A 21,889-nucleotide genomic window follows, 5' to 3' on the forward strand; every position below is an offset into this window, starting at 1 on the left:
AGACTAGGGGCTGATGAAGAGTTCTCCAGAGCTCAAGGAAGTTCACACCGTTTTTATCAGCAAGCACAGCAATAATAACCAGGGTTGTTATTATTGGCTGTTGGCTAGAGGTGCTATTGCAGGGGTCAGTGCAAGTAGGCAGCAGTTGGGGTGGCTGAGGCACGCTGTGGTGAGGTGAGAGCTCAGAGACCTCAGAGGGGAAGTGCTGGGTTCAGGGAAAGTTGAATGTGGTGAGAGGAAGAGGGAAGTTTCCCTGGGTGCAGCCGCTGAGTCTGGTCCATGGTACGAAATGGCAAGTCACCAGGAAAACTAGTGCCCCTTGGTGAGGACTCAGGAGGATCTATGTTCTTGTGTTTGCTGAGGTCAGTTGTGGTTCATGGGAGCAAGGGAGGGAAAAGGAATTCATTGGCTTGTTTCTGTCCTTTGACTTCTTCCCTCACTTTGCAGATTAAACTCCCCTCAGTGACATCTTTCATCCTGGACACTGAAGCTGTGGCCTGGGACCGGGAAAAGAAGCAGATCCAGCCATTCCAAGTGCTCACCACACGAAAGCGCAAGGTAGCATCAGCCCATCAATTTCTTGTTGCAGTGGCACACTCTGTCTCTTTCCTTCCAGGGCTGACTTTGGGTCCTGCCTGGTCCCCTAAGGGGGCAGAGTGGATCTGAATGTGGATCTAGCTTTGGCAAAGTGGTTACCATTGTTCCAGCCATCGCATTCTCACCCCAGGATCTCAGTTAGGAAAGAGTGAAGGGTCCTTTTCCTGTTTTTATCATTTCACTATGAAAGGCCTGTTGGGGAAGTCACATACCCTGGACCTCAGCTGGCTTTCTTTTTATACCTAGTTTGTTAGTGTTGTGGCATTTTTTTTTTATCATTGGCTGCAAGGGAGGCTGGCAGGCAAATCATGCAGTGAAGGAGGGTTAAGTCAGGATTTCCCAGGAGTCATCCTCGTTCAGGGCTTATGTCTGCAGCTTTGCTGCCCCCTTAGCAGTGTGATCCCCTCGCCTGGGGGGAGGAGTGAGGAATGGTAGGTGTCTGCCCAAAGCATGATGGGATAGGGCACAGAAGGTCACCTCCCTGTCCCTCATGCCTGGTCTTTGTTCTGTTCCAACTAGGAAGTTGATGCATCGGAAATACAGGTGCAGGTGTGTCTGTATGCCTTTGATCTCATCTACCTCAACGGAGAGGTGAGTTCTGCTCTGTGACAGGTGGCCACACAGAGTGGCAGGTTGGAGTGAGCTTGGAGGCTGATTCTGCTCCATCACTGAGCTGGAATGTCATGCTCAGGCAGTGCCTTTCTAAGTGTGGGCTCAGTAGGCTAGAGGCCCCCAGACCTTTTGTGCAGGGTGATTTTGAGGACTCCTGGTGCGGTTTTACATCTGTATGAAGTAGATTTTTCTCCCTGTGATTTCAGAAGCAGTGGAAAAGCCAGCCTCTGTTCTGTTGAAAAGGGTCTGCACACTCTCAGTCAGTCAGTGCCCCTCTTCTCGCTATTTATTTTTAAATAGATGTGTGTTTTATAAAATACACTGTTTGGAGGTGTGTAAGTACTATAAGTAGAGTACCTGCCTGGCTTGCTCAAGACCCTGAGCTCCATTTGCAGAACACAAAAAAGATGAAAAAAATAAATGCTAATTGGCCAAATTGGATACACTATTTTTTAATGAATTAACTATATTTAAAAATTTGAATTTCTGATATTATGAATATCAAGAAGTATGGCCACCTCTATCCTCCCCCTAAATAGATGCCCTTTAAAGAGAGTCCTCAAGTACTTTTTAACAAGCTGGGGGCACGGCTCAGTGGTAGAGCCCCTGCTCAGAATCCCCCAATGAGGGGCTGGGGCTCAGAAGTAAAGTGTCTGCCTAGAATTTATGAGACCTCATGTTATGTCTCCAGTATCTGCTAAAAACATAAAAAATTAAAAAAAAAGGCTATAAAGAGTTTTAAGTCTGAAAATTTGAAAATGGTCGCTTAAGGGTACTAGTTAAGAAGCTGATGATTACTGTCACAGAAATTGTTCTCACCCAGCCTGTAGAGAACTCATCGTGTGTACTTCGGGGGTTGGGCTGAGGGACAAGATCTCCCATTCTCTTCTTGCCTCTTCTTACTGCTTCTCTCTTGATATCTTCTGTCTGGGCAGTGCCAGTCAAATCTCTGTACCTGGTCAAGATCTGATTCTGTCCCTGGGCTATCGGGAGAACTGACAGTCTATATGTTTCTGGCTAATTGAGCCATATAGCACATATTGTTTCCACCAGATAGGTGAGTCTGTCTTAGGGAAGTAAGGTGAGCAGAGGCTAGCTTTCTTATGGATAGATGACATCTTATTCAGGTTCTATCTGTCTTGTCTGTGTGTATAAAGTTTGTGTGTGTGTGTGTGTGTGTGTGTGTGTGTGTGTGTGTGTGTGTGTGTGATCCTTCCTCAGCCTCCTGAGTTAGCAAGCAGTTAAGCTTGTTAGTTAGCTAGCACCACCCCATGCCTAGCTTACTTCACTATTGTTTATAAAGGACCTTAGCATGTGTGAACTTTGTATCTGGGATGGGGGGCTCCCAGACTCATCTCCATAGATATTGAGGAACCATTGCATTGTTAATCTTTTTCTCACTTAGGAGGGGATTCTCAGTTCTCTGTTAGTGTAGGGAAGATCCTCTTGGAAATGTGTATTAACCTTGTGGTGATATTAAAATTGACAAGAAGTAGGGCCTGTGCGATGGCATTCAGCATATAAAAGTGCTTGCCTGGCAAGCCTCATAACATGACTTCAGTCCCCAAAACCCTATGTGAAGATGAGAGAACTGACTCCACAGAATTATCCTCTGACCTCCACATGTGTGCCATGGACACCCATATCTGCATATTGTGATAAACAAATTAATAATAAATAAAAACTAAATTATAATTCCACAAAGTGTTCATTCTGGCACCAGGTGGATGATGGATGATGGCTTCCCATTAGGTAATCCTGAGTTCAGCACACTAGTGCGGTCTGCTTTTCTCTGATCCCTCCATCTACAGTTAAAGTTCTGACGGTCCTGCTGGTCGCTGGTTCCTCCTTCCCCAAGGCTTTCTGTAACCACATGTGTGCCTGTTGTGTACACTGTCAAGGTCCGGACTTCTATAGTTTTTATTTCCTTGGTGTTGTCCACTTTCTCTCCTCAGTCCCTGACTCGCCAGCCCTTGTCTCGACGGCGGCAGCTGCTCCGGGAAAACTTTGTGGAGACAGAGGGTGAGTTTGTCTTCGCCACCTCCCTGGACACCAAGGACATTGAGCAGATCGCTGAGTTCTTGGAGCAGTCGGTGAAGGGTGAGTGCAACCACTCTTCTCTACGGGTCTGAAGCCTTGCTGTAGCCTGCGCCGACCGTGTTTCCATTTCCCAACCCCTGAGATTTGCCTGGAATCCTGCCTGCTCAGGCCTTGTGAGCCACTATCTCCCCAATCAGGCTTCCGTGTTTCCTACAGACTCCTGTGAAGGGCTGATGGTGAAGACCCTGGATGTTGATGCCACCTATGAGATCGCCAAGAGGTCACACAACTGGCTCAAGGTGATTCTGGCCTCTGACTGGCTTTCCCAGTGTGGATGTCTGCCCCACTATGCACTGGAGTCTCCAGCCACTCCCTGTCTGAGCACAGGTCCCCATTATATGATTACTGTCTCAGCAAAGCATGGCTAATGGCTCTTCCAGGAACTCACTGTGAACTGCTTAGCCTACGCTTTGGTTACATCATGGTGAGGAAGCCAAGCCAGGTCTCTGTGCTCCTGTGCTGGTGTCATTGTTGTAGGAGGCACTCAAAGGACAGTCCTTGGGTTGTGTCCAAGATAAACCGCCTCTGATGAGCTCATGAGGAAAGAGTCAGCTTGGTTAGGAAGGGTCTTGGGGAGTTCAGAAAAGCCCTCCAGCTGGACATCTGGTACAGCTCTGGACAGCAGGAAGGGGTGGGCCATGTGAAGATGAGGGCAGAGCATTTGGGCTGGGGAGCCACAGATGCATCGGTCCCGGAGGCGGAGTAGGTTTAGTGTTACAGGATACAGGGTGGGCAGGGGAGGTCAGGGGAGCAGGCTATTGACTGTGTAGCACCTTGCGCCCTGTGAGATAAAACTAGGTTCTTTTCTAAAGGTTTCAGGAAGCAAGCAGAGTCTCAGAGAAAGTCTGATCCTGTTGTCACTTTGCAGAGGTCCTCTGGCTACTTTATAGAGAATAAGCCAGTGTGATGTATGATTGGGCAAAAATGAGAAGGGGGTGGAAGAGTGTTTGCTGGCACGAGATGACAGATGGAGGCGCTTGGGAACTGGGCAAGCTAGGCCTGCCGTGCTTTTCCTCTTGGCTCTGGTCTGTTTCTCCTATCTAGAAGCAGCTCATTGTGTGCAAACCTTCCCTGCCTTAGCAATAATTCACTCTTTTACTTACAATCTTAAGTGCCTGCCTGTCACTCAGCTGGTGCTTCATAAGTGTTTCTTGAATGGATGGGTAAGTGTGAAGGGATGGGTTGAGTGAGTTAACCGTGACTATTTGGGGACTGAAGCAAAGAGAAACAAGGTAACCCCCAAGCTGGATGTGGTACATACTGTAACCCTAGCACTCTGGAGGCTGGGGCAGGAGGATCCAGATGCCAGCTCAGCCTGTTAATATAAAAGGTGATTCCCCTCACATACCTCTAACTCATTTGCTTTGCTTCAAGATGAAAAGCCCTTTTACCTGCAACTTCTCCAGCAAGCTGTCCTCAAAGTTCTCAAGCCCTCAAGGATAAGCCTCAAGTAGTGAGTTCCCATCTGCCCTTCTACCCCTCTCATCCTTCACTTCTCTCCTCCAGCTGAAGAAGGACTACCTTGACGGTGTGGGCGACACTTTGGACCTTGTAGTGATTGGTGCCTACCTGGGCCGGGGGAAGCGTGCCGGCCGGTATGGGGGCTTCCTGTTGGCTGCCTATGATGCGGAGAGTGAAGAACTGCAGGCCATATGCAAGGTCCTGGGGACTGGGTGCTGGTCACAGAATCGGGAGGGATATAATTACACTCTGGGATGTGCCTGTGTCATCATGCATGTGCAGGCTCCACCAGCTCTGAATAAATGAGTGATGTCTCACATGTTTACCCATGTGATCATGGCTTGTAATTTGTCATATTTTGGGCACCAGAAATATTTTTTGCAATATTTTTACATTTTTGCAGTATTTATCTAGAATGGGGATTTAAAAGCACTATTATTAGGACAGAAGGCAAACAGTAATATGGCTGTCAATACAGACCGGACTTGTCTAATTAGAAACTTACATAAGCAGTTTAAAGACAGCTGCCAGCACAGAGTATTACTACTTTTTAGCATTTCCTACATGTTGGTTCTAGGTTTAATGGTGGTGTTAAAGAGTAGGAGTGGTAAGAGGTAGTGCAGGCCTGTAATCCTAGCCCTTGGGAGGTAGGAGAGTCACAAGTCCAGTGCCATACTGGGTATGAAGCTGGCAGTGTAGCTCAGCAGTGCAACTGTTGCCTAGGATCCCCCAGTGAGGGGCTGGGGGTGTGGCTCAGTGGTAGAGCCCCTGCCTAGAATCCCCCAGTGAGGGGCTGGGGTGTGGCTCAGTGGTAGAGCCCCTGCCTAGAATCCAACAGTGAGGGGCTGGGGTGTGGTTCAGTGGTAGAGCCCCTGCCTAGAATCCCCCAGTGAGGGGCTGGGATGTGGCTCAGTGGTAGAGCCCCTGCCTAGAATCCCCCAGTGAGGGGCTGGGGTGTGGCTCAGTGGTAGAGCCCCTGCCTAGAATCCCCCAGTGAGGGGTTGAGGGCGTGGCTCAGTGGTAGAGATCTTGCCCAGACATTGGAGAGACACAGCAGAGGAGATAATTTTTTCTAGACAGCAAAGGGCAGTGCATGACAAGCGTAGTCTTTCCGGGCAGGAAATTTTCCCCTTCTGTGAACTTTGGCCGAATGCATCACTCCACCTCATCTCAGGTGGCAGGAGCAGGGTTAGGTGCTGGACCAACTGGCCAGATGAGCTTCTAATTCGCCATATTCTCCTGCAGCTGGGGACTGGATTCAGCGATGAAGAGCTGGAGGAGCATCACCAGAGCCTACAGGTGGGCCGCATGACTGCCCGGCACCTCTCATCATACTCTGTGCTGGGGCTTTGGTAGTATGGATTCCGAGAACATCTAGATTTAAGTCCCAGATCTGCCAGCTACTTACTGGCAATGCTGGCCAAGGGACTGCATGTCCCAGCACAGCATGCATCTAGGAGCTGCCCCTTAGAAGTGCTATGAGCCTCTAGAGAAGGACAATCTTTCTTAGTGGTCTCAGGCGTTTTCTCTGTCCTGTGTGTTGGTATCCTCAGGTCTGACCCCATCTCTGTCCCATTCTTGGATATCTCTCTGCTGTTCCCTAGGTTTGTGTCCCTCACCTCAAACTCCCCCTGACCCCCCTCAAGTGTTGTCTATGTATGTGTCTATGTCTCTGTATCTTTAGTATCCCTTCTCAGTCCCGTGGTGTCTCCTTTCTTCCCTTTACCATTTCCCTTGGATACCCCATGTCTAGCTTTTTGATATAAGGGTTGCTTAGACAGCATCTTCTCAACTTTCTTCTCCCCTTCTCTCATCTCTAACCTCCCTCTAGGGCTTTGATAGTTAAGCTCATCTCCTTTCCCTCTGCTCACTGCAGGCCCTGGTCTTGCCGACCCCACGCCCCTATGTGAGGATTGATGGAGCAGTGGCCCCAGACCACTGGCTGGACCCAAGCGTCGTGTGGGAAGTGAAGTGTGCAGATCTCTCCCTGTCCCCTGTCTACCCTGCTGCACGGGGCCTGGTGAGTGCTTGGGTCTGGGAAAGATTCTAGTAGGGAAGACAGCTGTTGGGGAGGGACTTTGGGTTGTGCTCTTCCTGTGTATTAAGAAACCTGGAATATACTTAGGTGTCAGATATCATTCAGCTGTAGTAAGAAAGACAGTGACATTGCTCCCTTTGGTAGCATCTGACCTTTATCTCCAACATAACCTGAGAACCTAGACTTAGGTGAAAATGCAGCTTGCCTTCCCATTGTTTCCTTCATGACCGAGGTTGCTATTTCACCCAGAATTAATTGTCATGCTATCGAGTTTTGCAGTTCCGTGGCTAATGTCCCTGTGTCAGAACAGATCAGTGATGTAGCCGGTGGCTACAGCAGTCAGTAGGTAGTACACAGGAGATAGTACAACTCAAATGAAGGTCCTTTTGACCTTTCTTCCTGTCCTGAAGCATGGCTGGCATGTAGTTTCTGAGTATAAACAGACTTATATTTTGAAAAGTGTATCTCCTGGGTTTTTGTTTTTTAGGATTTTTTGGTCTTAAGCCAGAGCCTGGTGCATGCTAGGCAAGTTCTCTACTACTGCTGATCATGCTCTGACTGGGGGATTCTAGGCAGGTGTTTTGCTACTGAGCCACATCCCTGGCATCTCAATGGGTTATTATGCTCTATCATACCCCTCTTTTTTTTCCCTCTCTATTTTTACCCTGTATTTTTGTTTTTGTTATTGTTTATTTTAGACAAATTCTCATTAACCTACAGACCTTGAACTTGAAATTCTCCTGCTTCATCTTCCTGAGCAGCTGGGATTGCAAGCAAGTTCTTCCAGGCTCAGTTTATCTCATTAAAAAAAAAATTCATACTTATCATACTTACTATACAGTAGAGAGCAAGGGCTCTTGGTACCAAGTGCAAGTAGCTGGCCTTTGTCCTACATTTACTGTGATGCAGCCGTAGCTTAGTAACTGGAGTATTAAGTCTCATGGAAATGTTAGTCTGTGTACTTGTGTTCATAGGTGAGAATGAGTGTCACAGAGAGCTGAGGTAACTGGCTTAGAGCTGCTTGGCTCCTGAGAGCTGCTAGCTGGCATCAAAGCCCCGGCTGCTTTTCAGCACTCGTCCTCATTGGGATGCTGACTGCATAAATAACTATAGCAGCTGATACTTCCTGAGTGTTAAAGTACACCAGGTACCAGGATGTCAAACATGCTGACACCTTCTTTAACCTTTAGAGCCCATTGCTCAGCCCCATTGAGCTAAGGCCCAGGTCAGGAAAGAGGAAGACTAGGGAATCGCTTGTCAGCTTACTTCAGTTAGAACCCTGCAGAGCCCCCACTACTGTCCTCTCTCACAGGTGGACAAAGAGAAAGGGATCTCCCTTCGTTTCCCTCGGTTCGTTCGCGTCCGTGAAGACAAGCAACCAGAGCAGGCCACCACCAGTGACCAGGTGAGGCCCTGGGAAGGGGGTTGGTTCTGGCCAGGAGCCATAGAGGTAGTCGTGGCTGGGGAAGAGCTGCTGATACCCTTCACCCTCTCCTCAGGTGGCCTGTTTGTATCGGAAGCAGAGTCAGATTCAGAACCAGCAAAGCTCAGACATGGACTCCGACTTTGAGGACTGCTATTAAACCTCTAGCCTCCTGGGCCTGGGCAGAGGTTGAGGAAACCTGGGTACTGTTACCTGGTGGTGTTGACTGGTGTGTGTAGGGACATAGGGGTGGGATACTGGGGCTGGAATGCTTCATTTTCTTCAATAAATGACTACTAAATGCCTACTCTGTGAGGAGGTCCACACTGAGCTCTGTGGCATTGGTCTGTGAGCTCGCATAGAGTATAGTATATGACCTTGCCAGGTTCTGGACAAGTTTCATGTTCCCCGAATTCTGGCAGCCTCCAGCCATTTGTGCTGTGGAACATTCAACATGTAGCCCTTGCCACCTAAGTCCTAAGACTAGAACAGTTTATTTTATTTTAAATAGCCACATGTGGTCAGTGCTAATCATTGAATAGCAGTAGTTGAGAGCCTTCATGTTTTAACTTCTTTGAACTCCTAGCACTCTGGCAGGTTGACACTGTCGTGCTGCCTTTTGCAAATATAGGTGAGGACACCAAGTGCCCTGGCCAAGAGCACCAGCACTTACGGCTCCAACCCAGTGGGCTGACAGGCAGGCAGTCCCACATCTTCCTAACAAGGTCCCCATGCTCTTGGGAGACAGTGGTTCAATACCAGGTGTGTGGTTCCCATTTGTGTCACCCACCATCTTATTACCAGACATCACCTCAGAATCCTCAGTGTAGCATTTCACTCCACAAGATCAGGTAGTGACTGTGGCTGCTTTGCTTATGGCTGTGCCCTGGACATATCTTGTATATGGCAGGTGATCAGAAGTACTAGCTGAGTGCCAGCCTCCTTTGGCACATGACCAAAGACCAGGCATCTCTGTTAGTCTTCCCCCAGTATCCCTTTCCTTCCCTCCAGGGCTTCAGGAGGGACTGCAGTTCTCACAGAGGTGCAGATAGCCCTAGCTAGTTTGTGGTCCCATGAAGGTCACCTGAAGCTGGAGAAGACACAGACATGTTGCAAAACTTAGGCAGATGTGATAGAAACGCTCCTAAGATGAGCGGGAGAATCTTTTAGAAAGCTCTGCTTTTCTGAGATGGTTCCAGAAAGAACTGGGCCCTGGCAGATTTTAGGGACCTGTAGCAGCTAGCTTTCTGGCTACCAGCTGGAGGAGACGTGGACCAGGAGGAGGGTAGACAAATAGGCAAAGTCCAGGTGTGCACAGCTAGAGCCATTCTTGTGGGGCACAGTGAAGCCTATCTTATACCATGACCAAAAGCAACTTGAGGAGGAAAGGGTTTATTTCAGCTTATAGGTTCACTTCATCATCAACAAGGGAAGTCATGTTTGGAACCTGGAGGCAGGAACTGATGCAGAGGCCACAGAGACGTGCTGCTTACTGGCTCACTCCCCCTGGCTTGGTTGGCCTGTTTTCTTACAGCACCTAGAACCACCAGCCCACGGGTGGCATTGACCACAGTGAGCAGGATCTTCTCACATCAATCATCAGTTAAGAAAATGCCCTACAGATTTGCCTACAGGCAACCTAGTAGAAGCATTTTGTCAAGATTCCATCTTCCCAGGTGACCATATCTTGTGTCACGTTGACACAGAACCCAGCTGTAGCTGAAGTTTTCCTGTGTCCCACCTGGCCCATGGTCAGGACAAATCTCTCTTACCCACCAGTCCTGCAGCCACTTGGACCCAAGTGAACACACAGAGGCTTATATTAATTAAAACTGCTCAGCCATTAGCTCAGGCTAACTATGGACTAGTTCTTACACTTAAATTAACCCATAATTCTTATTTATGTTTAGCCACATGGCTTGGTACCTTTTCTCAGTCCTGCCTTCACATCTTGCTTCCTCAGTGTCTGGCTGGTGACCCCTGACTTCCTAGAAATCTCTTCTCTGCTTGTCCCACCTATACTTCCTGCCTGGCTACTGGCCAATCAGCACTTTATTTATTAGCCAATTAGAGCAACACATTTACAGCATACAGAGTGATATCTATAGCACTCCCCCCCCCCTTTTTTTTTCCAAAAGGGAGGTTTTAACTTTAACATAGTAAAATTACATTATAATATCTAGTCTATTTGTATTTGGCAAAATTAAAGAAGATATTCTATCCTATATTTGTGAGTCTGTTTCATATCTAACTTACCTTTTATCATAACTAAGGAAATTATAACTATCTAGTCTTCAACTACATCAAACACCTCAGAAGGATACACTATTACCTCAATAAACAGGAAGTGCATTGTAAGCAACTTTCAAAAATCTAGAATGACAGAGACAGCTGGCTGCCTGGACAGTCATCCAAAGTTTCTCTGTAAAGTTGGGGCATCTATCTTTAGCCCACAGACCTAGCTAGAGTCTCTCAGTCACTTCTCTCTGTGTACTGTAGAGTGTCTGGCAGTTTCTTCTGTGAAGCAGGAACCTGAAGGACCATTTTGCCTTGTAAAGTTCAGTGGTCACCTTCCTATGGGTCCTGCATGTCCAGTCGATACGTTTTTGTCAAGCAGTCTAGGCAAGAACAGTTTCTTGTCCAAATGGTTATTTTTGCCAAGAAGAAGATAAATTCCTTATGGAGTGTCTTCGATGCCCATCTTTTTCTTTGAAATAAATTGTGCTGCCAGGAACAGACATGTCTCACTGTCCAGAAAGTCTAAATTTTTAAAACATTTAAAATGCCATATTCTCTAGATCTTTGAAGTATTTGAAGATTACCTGCCTAATTGAATTATATCTATGTATACCTAGAAAACTTAACGTAACTATAAGTTTGACCATCATAGAAGACCAATTATTAATCTATATTTCTTAATTATCCATTATAGTCTAAATGAATTACAATCTTCTATCTTAGCTAGAACATATTAAGTATTAGATTCAGGTGCTTCAGGATAGGGTACCTTTTGGAATGATCTGTGTAACGTGCCATTTACCCATGCTCCAGACGTCTCTGGATTTTAGTATGTGTCTCTTGTTTGATATTTGTGTTGGCTGTAGTTCCATCTTGTCTAGGTCATTATCCCTTATTCCTCCTGGACAATATTTGATAATCATTCCTATTGTATATAGTTTTGCATTAGGTTAGAACTTTCTTATTAGACAAAAGGGGGAGATGTAGTGGGTAGCTGTTCCAGCTTTGACCTGGAAGTACTACCCCCATTGAGGCTTCGGTAACTGTCACACCTACAAGGCGGGCCTGAGACAGGAGCCCTTAAGACCTGAGATCCGGATGTGCCAGCTCTCTTGGTTCCTGAATCCTGGACACTGGAGGTAGACTGAGCAGAGTTCTCCAGAGAACACCACTGAACAGCACTCCACCTTTCCCAGACCCTGTAACCTATCCCTTTACTTGTAAGTTACCCCACAAAATAAACCTCCCTTTTAACTACATGGAGTTGCCTTAATACTTCCACCGATACCCAGCCCTCACCAAACCCCTTTAAAAGCAGCTGTCCTGGCCTGGGGAGACGGCTCAGTCAGTAAAGTGCTTACTATGCAAGCTTGAGGACCTGGGTCCAGGCTGCCTCAGAACTCACACTAAGGGGGAAAAAAAAAAGAGCCGGGCGCCATACTGTGTGCCTGTAATCCCAGCAGAGGTAGTAGAGACAGCAGGGTCCCTGGAGCTCACTGGGCCAGCCAGTCCAGCCGCATTGCCAGGCTCTAGATTTTAAGTGAGACCAGACCCACCTCAAAAACTAATGTGGAGAGTGATTGAGGAAGACATCTGACACCCTTTGAGCATACTTAAGTACACACGTGAACATGCACATCCACGTGAATACACCGATAGGAGCACGCACATACAGACAAAACCAGATGTCTTTGGGGGTCTCTGCTGCTGCAGTTGACATCCTGCCTGGGCTGTTATAAGAGTGAAATAAGGTGAGGCAAGTTGGAGCTTGAAGCACAGGTGTCAGTATGGTCCCTGGCCAGCACAGTCCTAGTGGGACTGTTGTGCAAGCCGGAGCCTGAACAAGTGGCTTTTTGCCTTCCTGCCTTGCTAGTGATTTCCCTCTCATATTCTCACCAGTGAGCTCCACTAATTTGTAAATGATCTACATTTAACAGGTGAAGATCCTAAGGCACCGTGCTCTACTGTCTGGGTGATGGGGGCGTGGGGGTGGGGTGGTGGTGGTGGTGGTGGTGGTGGGATGGGGTGGGTGAGACAGGATTGTTTGGGCTATCTGCTTCAGGCCACATATTCACAGTAAGTATGCCAGGAGGGCCTTGTGTGCACCTATGAGAATATGGAACCTGCTACAATCAAGTCTTCAAGGAAGGAGTCATGCTGATGTATGTGGACACTGAAGAAACAAGCCTGGAGTTGGGCACGTGAATGTTCCCCAGAGAGTGAAACCCTGCTCAGCTTGAAAGTTGTCACAGCCTATCTAGGTGGGAAGATTATAGAATAGTGGTTTAGGTATATGTCTGAGGACATCGTGGGAGGTTGAAGAACTGGAAGCAGCGTTCCTAATTCAAGGTGACTCAGAATGACCAGATCTCAGTCACGTGATCAACCTAGCTAAGGTTGCTAGGAAGTGTTTTATACTGGGAAGGAGTTTTTTAAATCACCCAACTGTAAGTGGAACTCACCACATTTTTCCATATGGATGTGAAATGAGTCAGACTTAGTCTTAAATGTCTCATGCATAACTTCATCCACCCCCTCCCATGAAGCTATTCTATTGGTACAATTATTTTCTATGTCTTTTAGTAAAAGAAAACCTTACCCTCATCAGGATACTGTTGCTTGCTATAAACCTCAGTTAACAAGTAGTGGATTGAGATTTGGCTGGTACCCTCAAACCCCGAGGACTTCCTATGTGCTATGATATAAATGCTGACCTGAAGATAGGCTTTATGGGCTTTCCAGACCACTACACAGCCTTGATGCAGGAGGGAGGGGCCTGGACCTGCCTCAACTGAATATACCAGGCTCTGCTGACTCCCCATGGGAGTCCTTGCCTTGGAGGAGGTGGGGAGAAGGGGGTATTAGGGGGGAAAGGCTAGGGGGTGGGAGGAGGGAGGAGAGGGGAATCTGTGGTTGGTATGTAAAATGAATAGAAAATCTCTTAATAAAAAAAGTGAGCTTGCCAGCTGCCTGAGAGTCTAAGGGGTAGCAAAGATAGTTGTTGGGAGCAGTAGCTGTTTCCAAGTGCCATTCATTTGTTGGGAGCTTGTCCTTCACTGCCCCCTATCATGGCTTGTCATGAAGAAATGGTTGCACCGGGCTTACTGCCCAACACCTTGCCTGCAAGTTGGCAACAGAATCAAAGCAACAGCTCATGTTGCTGCCAGGAACACCCAGTTTGTGACAAGTTAGGGGTGTGTGGTGACTGTTCTCAGGCCAATTTTCTCGAGAGCAAGATAGCAGAGGTTATGCCCTCCTTCCACTAGAGTCAGAAGCTCCCTGAAGACAGAAGGAGCTTTACTTTTGCATTCAGAAGCTGAAAGAAGACTGTAGAGCTATCACATGGAAACAGGAACGGGCTAGCTAGTAAACGTTGACCTCGTTTGGGTCCAGGGAAGCAAGGAGATTAGGAATCAATGGTCAGGGGCAGTCAGGTTCAGGAATCAACAGGATGCTGTGGAAACGGGGTCCTTGGAGGATGACAAGTTAGTAGACTTTCAGGTTTGTGCATACTGACATGAGTGAGGGTGGCCCTTTGTCTGGTTTTGTTTTGTTTAGTTGGGCTTGCTGTGTAGCCCAGGCTGGCTTCTTAACTTATTACCCTTCTGCTTACTTAGTGCTGGGATGACAGGAATGCACCGCTACACTTTGCCATTATCTGGCTTTTAGAAAGTTGCTGGGTCAACACTGGTTTAAATTGGGAATGCTTTTAAAGCATTTTCTTTGAAAACGGTAATTCAATGTTCTGGCCTGAGTCTAGTCTCACTCCCCCCCCCACCCCCAGCAGAACTTATTTTTACTATAGTCATCCATTTGTATGTATGCCATAGCATACATGGGGGAGTCAGAGGACAGCTTGGGGGAGTTCTCTCTTTCTACCATTTGGGTCCCAGGGGATGAACCCAGGTCATTAGACTTGGCAACAAGCACCTTTATTAACAGAGCCATCTTGCTGGCCCTTTATTTAGTTGGTATATATTCGTTGAACACAGTCCTGAAAACTCATAAAAATATTTTCATACTATTATATGATGTACTTTGACCTTGTTCTTCTTACCCCACCCTGCCACCCCACCCTCCCTTTCCCTACCTCTTCCCTATATAAAATCTAAGAGTCACAAATGTGATACTGCCTTTATGAGCCCGAGAGTTTATCTCATAATCTGGAGTTTTAGCCATTTTCCTGAAATTACTCTTTATGGCTGAATAAAATTTCTTTGTGCACGTAGACCACGTTTTTTTTTTTTTTTTTTTTTTTTGTATCTGTTCCCCTGTTGATGGATACCTAGGCTTGTTCCATAACTTAGCTGATATGACTAGTGCTACAGTGGACACTGTGCATGTGTCTGTGGAGCCCTTCAGTAAAGTTCCTACGAGTGTTATAGCTGGGACTTAGGGTAGATCTGTCTTTATTTTTTATTTTTTTGAATTTCCTCAAATTCCACACTGATTTTTATAGTGCCTGGACAAATTTACATTCCTATTAACCTTGATAACGTTCCCTTTGGTTTGACTCCTCATCATTATCTGGTTTCTTTAATGACTACTGTTTTGATTGGAGTGAGGTAGATTCAATGTAGTTTTAATTTGCATTTTTCCAATAGCACGTGGTGAACTTTTTTTTAATTACTTGTTTATTTATACTTAATCTTTTGAAAACTGTTCTTATTATTTGCCCATTTTATTGATTGGGTTTGATGTCTTGGTGTTTGTTCTTTGAGTTCTTTACATATTTTAGATGCTCTCTTCAATCGGAAGTGCAGTTAGCAAAGATCTCCTCTAATTCTTAGGCTTTCTTTTCACTCAACTCTTTCTTCGCTGTGCACAGCATTAAAAGTTTACAATCCCATTTTTTAATTCTTGGCATTATTTTCTGAGTATCTGGAACCATTCTTAGACTGTCCTTGCCTATTCCCTGTACCTTGAAATGATTACCCTAATTTTCCCCTCTAACATGAGTTTCAGGTCTTATGATTGTTGGATAATAGCCTCAGGTTATGAGGAATTGAGTCAGGGTGTATTAGACAATAGCCCCAAGCCACAAAGAATTGCTTAGCCCAAGCCTGACCGTTCAGCTTCATCTCTGTGTATTGAAAACAACTCACCCTGTTCCCAGTCAAACTACAAAAAGAGCTATGGGCATCTATGTATATCTACATGTCCCCTGCTCCTGTGAAGGCAATCAACCTTCATCCTTAGGAAAAGCTGGGGCCCCTTGCTGTTCTAGTAAGGCAGTCTCAGCCTGTTGAGATGGAGTCTATCTCTTCTCTGCCTCATTTTCCTTACAAAGATGTGTGATCCATTTGGAACATACCTTTGTAGAAGGTGAGAGGTAGGGATCTAGCTTCATTATTTTGCATGTGGATTCACAGTTATTCTAGCACTGTTTGTTGAAGAGCCCACTTCTCTATATTTTTGGCATCTTTGTCAAAAATGAGGTGTCTGCAACTGCAGGGGTTCTGTGCTGGTTCCATCTTTTGTTTGCTACTGTGGGTGAGCAGGAATTCTTGACTCCCATGAAACATGGCTTGGCTGCTTGCCTGTGGAGGGAGAGTTTGGGTGACTCTTGTGACCTCACTGAAACTCTGGTTTTCTTACATATGAGTCGATAATTGTGCCTGCAGTAGATGTGAGTATGAAATTTCAGTTGGGTGAATGATGTACAGTGTTGATCATGTGGAGTAGGTGGCAATATGCTATATTGACAAGTCACTCCCTTTGATTCTTTTCTTTCTCTGTAAATGGGAACAAAACACCATATTTTGTGGTTACAAAAGTCACCACAAAGGGTCATGAGAATTAGATAAGTAAATACAAAAATGGACTTAAGTTGAGGAGATGGACAGGGTGACACAATGGTGACCCAGACTGTAGTGGGATAGCAGTCAGGAACACAGGAAAATGAACGTGTCTGGGAATACATGTTCAGGATTTTCTTTAAATTGTCAAAATCTGAGACTCCATTAGAAAAAAAAAAAGATTATTTTTTTATGCTGACATGTAGCCTCAAGGTTTTCATTGCAAAGAAGCCGAGGAGGAGGGCCCTTTTATATTCACTGCTTTCGGACAATGCCCCATACTTGGAATAGGTTTTGTTGGCAGGAGTGGAGCATGATGGGAAGGAGGGGGCTGGAAATAGGAATCACTGCCTCTAGCTCCTGGACACCATTAAAACCTATGAAATGAGTTCTTTGTATCTTGAATAATTAGTTTGTAATAGGACTTATAGCATTTGTGAATAGTCTTAGCAAAGACCATGGAAAAAAAACATCACAAAGAAATTGGCTTAAAGAAATCATATAAATAGCAGGAGAAACTCACCATTAATCATTTGAATGGAAATTCCAGGTTTCATAGCTATTGAAAGTGATAAATATTTCCAATGATTCAGTAGAAAGGTGTGGCAAACTAATGTAAAGCTAGAGACATACTTTTTGGGATTGACAAGGGAGGAATTAGCTCCGTTCTATTATTGATGCAGGGTGGGAATCCCATTGTTGCTGATGTCGTGCTAATGAGACTGAGGGAGAACCCAAATCAAGCCCCTTGCTTCACTTGTGGTGTTACTTACATGTAATGGGCTATACAGAAAGCTGGTTTTGGAGGCCAGTGTGCGTCAGTCGCAGATCTTGGCCATGGGACACTGCTGAGCATATTTCCTAAGAAATCCTAACCCCACCCTTGACCAGCAGCCCTGGTTAATCATTTGAGGAGTGCTTGGTTGAAACTATCAATGCAGACTGGCATTTCTGGGATGTCTTTGATCTCTTTCCTCCCTTTCATGGTGGATGGTGCCAAAATATGAGTAACTGGCAGCTGTCGGGCCCATTTAGGCTTTGTGACTGTGCCAAATCAGTAGATGACCAGACGCCAAGTTTTCCCACACTCTATTCTGGACCACTGGACAAGTGTCTAGAGTTCTACAGTCCTCCATATTTCCTAACCTAAGCTTTGTACTTTCCCTCGCCTAAGGATAAAAGGACTTTAAAACCCCTAATGGGTTTCGTGAATGTTCTCCCACATAGACCCCCGTTGTGTGTGTGTGTGCGTGTGCGTGTGTGTGTGTTATCATAGGTGCTGGGCTGAAGTGTGATCACTTTGGCCCTCAGGGACAGTTGATGTTTTTAAAATTGGCATTCAAAACAGTTGTGACATTTCTATACAAAATTTTTGTTGCTCTCCTCCCCTCCCCTCCCCCATTCCTTTACCTGCTCCTACTGGTCTCCTTCCTCCTCTCTGACTGCCCCCTCTTCCTGATTCCACAGTCCTCGTGATGGAAGCTTGAAATCACCTGTGGTGTGACTATTGACGCCATGGGAATTGCCAGGTGCTGCAGTTATTGACTATTGACATATTGCAATTGCCAGGTGTCTGTGTTATCAAACTGGTGGTCATAATCTACCCCAGGATGTCGTTAGGTAACATCTTCCTGCTACAGAATGACAGTTGTTAAATGTGTAGTAGCACACCACCAGACACACGATATGTACATATATGATATATATGTGTATATATAGTGTATATATGTAAATGCATAGTGTATGTGTTTTGTGTTTATGTTTGTATATATGTATATATATATATATCTATAAATACAGATATAAGTGTATTTCTGTAAATATGTAGTGATATATATTCTATGAAGCTGTGTATGGATGTTATATACCTGTAAATGTATAGTATATCCATGTATATACATTTAGTATATATGTAAGTATATAGTGTAGATGTGGTATATGTCCATATAATATAGATGTAAATATGCAGGGGTGTATATATCGTTGTATATGTGTGTGTAAATGTGTTTATGGTATGTATATGTGTAGAATATATGTAAATAATATGTATAGTTTACATTTATAGTATGTGTACATGTGTAGTGTATGTATGTGTGTATATATAGTGTATATATGTAGTGTGTGTGGTAAATGTGTATAGTGTATACATAGCAAATACATGTGCATATAGTGCATATAGGTAATGTGTATTTGAATATAGTGTGTATGTATGTATATTATAGTGTTATACATTTGCTATTTGTTAATTTCCATGTTAATTCTGGAAGGACATGAGAAAAGCATTGATACATTTCCTGAAGGGAGAGAAAATGTAGGTTCTTAAGAATAAGAGAGAGACTGGGTGGTGTTGGCGCACGCCTTTAATCCCATCACTTGGGAGGCAGAGGCAGGCGGATCTCTGAGTTTGAAGCCAGCTTGGTCTGGTCTACAGAGTGGCATTCTAGAACAGCTAGGACTACACAGAGAAATCCTTCCTTAAAACAAAACAAAATAAAACAAAACAAAATCAAAAACCAAGTAAGCAGAGAATAGAAGGGAGATTTCACAACAGTCCATTTTCCATGTTTGACTTTTACAGTCACCTGGTAATAACTGATAAGATTAATGATTTACGTGTAGGTGTTGCTTACTGTATGCAAGGTAGTTTGTAAATGATTGTACTTATATCTTATGTAAACACACCATAAGACAGATGACATTGTCTGCAATTTACAGATGATAACCTCAAGACTTTGAGAAATCAATATGAACTAACATCCCCATTCTATAGGCAATGATCTTGAGACCCTGGCAAGTTAAGTAACCCTTTTTTGCAGAATTAATGGAGTAACGTCCTTATCTACAGGCAGTGGCCCTCTGACTCTGGCGAGTTAAGTAACCATTTTCTGCAGAAATTAACTGGGAGTAACATTGTTCTACAATTATGTCACCTATGTAGTTGCTGTGTTTGGCCAAGAATAAGGAGGAGAGAGGAAGAGAAATAAAACAGAAGAGTAAGTGAACAGGAGAGATTGGAGCAATGGGGTGGGGGCCATTCTTAGCATGCTGCTGTCTCCTAGGACAGGCTCCACATTGTCATTTGAATGTCATAGTCATTTGCCTACTGTCAAGATGAGGGATCTGATCTCAAAGACTGCATGTCTCATAGCTGTGACAGAAGCAACTTAAGAAGGAGAGGATTTCTTTGGCCCATTGTTTAAGGATATGAACCCACCATGGTAGGGAAGGCATGATGCTGTGACCTCATCATAGGGGGCTGGAATTCACTGTGCAGCTTGTTAATCTTCCCAATAAGCACAGAGCTAGACCAGAAGGGATGCTGGCCTGCAGTGTGGAAGACCCAGCATGGTGGTCCTACATCCTCCAGCTAGGTCCCATGTCCTGTAAGTTCCACACACTCTTAAAACAGTGGCATCAACTGGGAACCAAATACTGAAAAACAGGAGCCTGTGGTGACATTTTGCCTGGAAACTGTAAGAGGCAGGGACTTGTAGTTTATCACTGGGTCACTGGAGCCAACATTTGGTCTCAGGTCTGCATTTTTCTCAGGGTTCTGTTGAGTACAGAACAGAGATGAGAGAAAGAAGGAAGAAAGGAGGAACAGGGCAGATGCTGAGAGCGCTAACAAGAGAATGGCTGTGAGGAGCAAGGCATTAAGAAGGCCCAAAGGGGAAGGATGGAGAGAGAGCACAAGACCGTGAGATGGAATGAGTGATATTTGAGTGATGGGGGGCATCAACAGAGGAGGAGAGGAGAGGGCAGAAGGGTCAAATCAGACACAGTCTCACAGAGACTGTCACACAGTCTCACAGGGATCTGCCAGAGCCTGGTGTGCTCAGCAACGTGTATGCAATGGGTACTGTGACCCTCTCTCCCGGAATGTTGCCAAGAGATCAGGAGTAAGTGGTAGGGCCTGGTGAGCCCCTTCCTCCTCTGTAGCTGACACTAAAAACAAAAACTAATAAAGATGGGAGGAGATTTGTAAGGAATAAAGGGAGATGGCATGGGTGGGAAGGAAATGAAAGAATGGGGAAGGGGGATCCAGAACACATTATATGCACGTATGGAATTGTCAAAAAACAGAACTTAGTTTTTAAAACATCTTTGTTGTTTGAGAATTTTGTACAGTGTGTTTTCACCCTTCCCCCAACTCCTCCCAGATTCATCCTCCCTTCCCTATCCACCCACACATCAAGTCCCATTTGTGTTGCTCGTATGTTCATGGACTTGTAGCCTTCCACTGGAGCATGGTCAACCTATCAGGGACTCTTAAAGATGAGAATTTAATATAAATAATGTATTTACATCATTTCCACCACCTCTCCATCTTCTCTCTCTAGTTCTTGCTGCATCTCTCTGTGCATGGTTGACCTCTTTTTAAATAATTATTGTCACATAAATCACACACACACACATACACACACACACACACATCAATGAGTCTATTTAATGTTGCTTGTATATACATGTGCTTAGGGCTGACAACTTGGAGTTTGATAACCTATTTGGTGCAACCTTTGAGAAGACTGCTTCTCTCTCTCGGCAGCCATTAATATTGCCTATAGCACTTCCTCAAGGGATGGGGCCGTGTGAGATTTCCCCCATTCATATTTACATGTTAACTAGAGTTTTCATTATGCAAGCCTTGTTTGGACAACCATTTCATTGGGATTTCATGGGTGCAGTTTCCCTGTCATGTCTAAAAGAACAAAGTTTATTAATAGAAAGTGTAATCTCAGTTTTGCTGGCAACTATAACAAAAATAACATATTTTCACCTTAAGTTTATAAGTTTTTATTGTCCCAGAAAAGCTGGGTGGGGGAATTGAAAGCTTTAATAAAACCTGCATACAAATCCAATAATGTTTTGAAAAACCAGAGAAGTCAGGGGTAGAAGTGGGAGAACCTGTATGTTCTTTGAGGCAATTGAGTATAAAACCTTCATTTAAAAAAACATAGCTCAAGCATGAGTGCTTATACTTCTACTTGTTTTTAATATTCAACTTTAATCCCAGGAACAAGATTTCCAGGTAGGTCACTTTTGATAGTATCCAGGTAGTCGTTTACCACACCCATAGGGTGCCAGCTTGCAACATAGATAAAAACTAGAAAGCACCCCTCTCCTCTCCCTCCACAGGCTGGGTTTCCTTTAAATGCACCACCCAGGCATTTCTCTGATAAGTTGAAGTAACCCACGACCTAGTCCCCCAGTATATATTGCTGGTTGCCACTCTTTCCCATCTATCTTTCCTCTGTGCTGGAGGCTTGTGGAGTATCCCTGGGGTCTGTAAGTACCAAAACCTTTTTACCAAACTTCCTCTTGTATGTGTTTGTGTCATTGGAGCTGTTTGTACTCTGACACACTGACAGTGAGGCAGCTGGGTCCTTGCTGGGGACAACAGCTACCAGCTAAGTTGCTAGAAAAATTCAGGTAATACAGGGATGGAACAATTGGTAAATAGAATAAAAGCAACCCCAGGACAGTGAAAGGAAAAGCAATTCTTGTGTTGGACTTGTGAATCATATCACCACTGATAATCACTGGCAATAGCAACTCTCAACTGGTAGTTTCCTTCCCCAGAGCTAATATTGTCTGCTGGAATTCGGCTCTTTTCATGAGTTC

The 21,889-nt window shown here is 45.0% G+C and overlaps 2 protein-coding genes across 11 annotated transcripts in view; both read left to right on the forward strand.

The window, feature by feature from the left end:
• The window catches only part of Lig1 (DNA ligase 1), a 35,133-nt gene extending 26,572 nt beyond the window's left edge, over positions 1-8,561 (forward strand). For all 4 annotated transcript variants that reach the window (XM_006998137.4, XM_042272668.2, XM_042272665.2 and 1 more), the window contains exons 20-28: positions 448-558; positions 1,117-1,188; positions 3,165-3,309; positions 3,466-3,548; positions 4,816-4,968; positions 6,016-6,069; positions 6,647-6,790; positions 8,121-8,213; positions 8,308-8,561. In XM_006998137.4, coding sequence (XP_006998199.1) covers positions 448-558; positions 1,117-1,188; positions 3,165-3,309; positions 3,466-3,548; positions 4,816-4,968; positions 6,016-6,069; positions 6,647-6,790; positions 8,121-8,213; positions 8,308-8,391 — 939 coding nt within the window. In that variant the 3' untranslated portion in view covers positions 8,392-8,561. The remainder of the gene's footprint in view (positions 1-447; positions 559-1,116; positions 1,189-3,164; positions 3,310-3,465; positions 3,549-4,815; positions 4,969-6,015; positions 6,070-6,646; positions 6,791-8,120; positions 8,214-8,307) is intronic.
• Positions 8,562-13,667: 5,106 nt separating this feature from the next.
• The window catches only part of Pla2g4c (phospholipase A2 group IVC), a 40,978-nt gene continuing 32,756 nt past the window's right edge, over positions 13,668-21,889 (forward strand). Inside the window, exons 1-2 of one of the 7 annotated variants that reach the window (XM_076571419.1) lie at positions 13,675-13,970; positions 17,735-17,796. Coding sequence is in view for 3 of the 7 variants with exons in the window: in XM_076571400.1 (XP_076427515.1) it covers positions 13,921-13,954 (34 nt within the window). In the remaining 4 variants the exon portion in view is untranslated. Of the gene's footprint in view, positions 13,971-17,734; positions 17,797-21,403; positions 21,554-21,889 lie in introns of all 7 variants that reach the window. The other 6 variants (XM_076571408.1, XM_076571415.1, XM_076571400.1 and 3 more) reach the window with 6 other exon arrangements.

The sequence above is a fragment of the Peromyscus maniculatus genome, chromosome 1 (genome assembly GCF_049852395.1).
Source record: "Peromyscus maniculatus bairdii isolate BWxNUB_F1_BW_parent chromosome 1, HU_Pman_BW_mat_3.1, whole genome shotgun sequence".
Classification (NCBI taxonomy): Eukaryota; Metazoa; Chordata; class Mammalia; order Rodentia; family Cricetidae; genus Peromyscus; species Peromyscus maniculatus.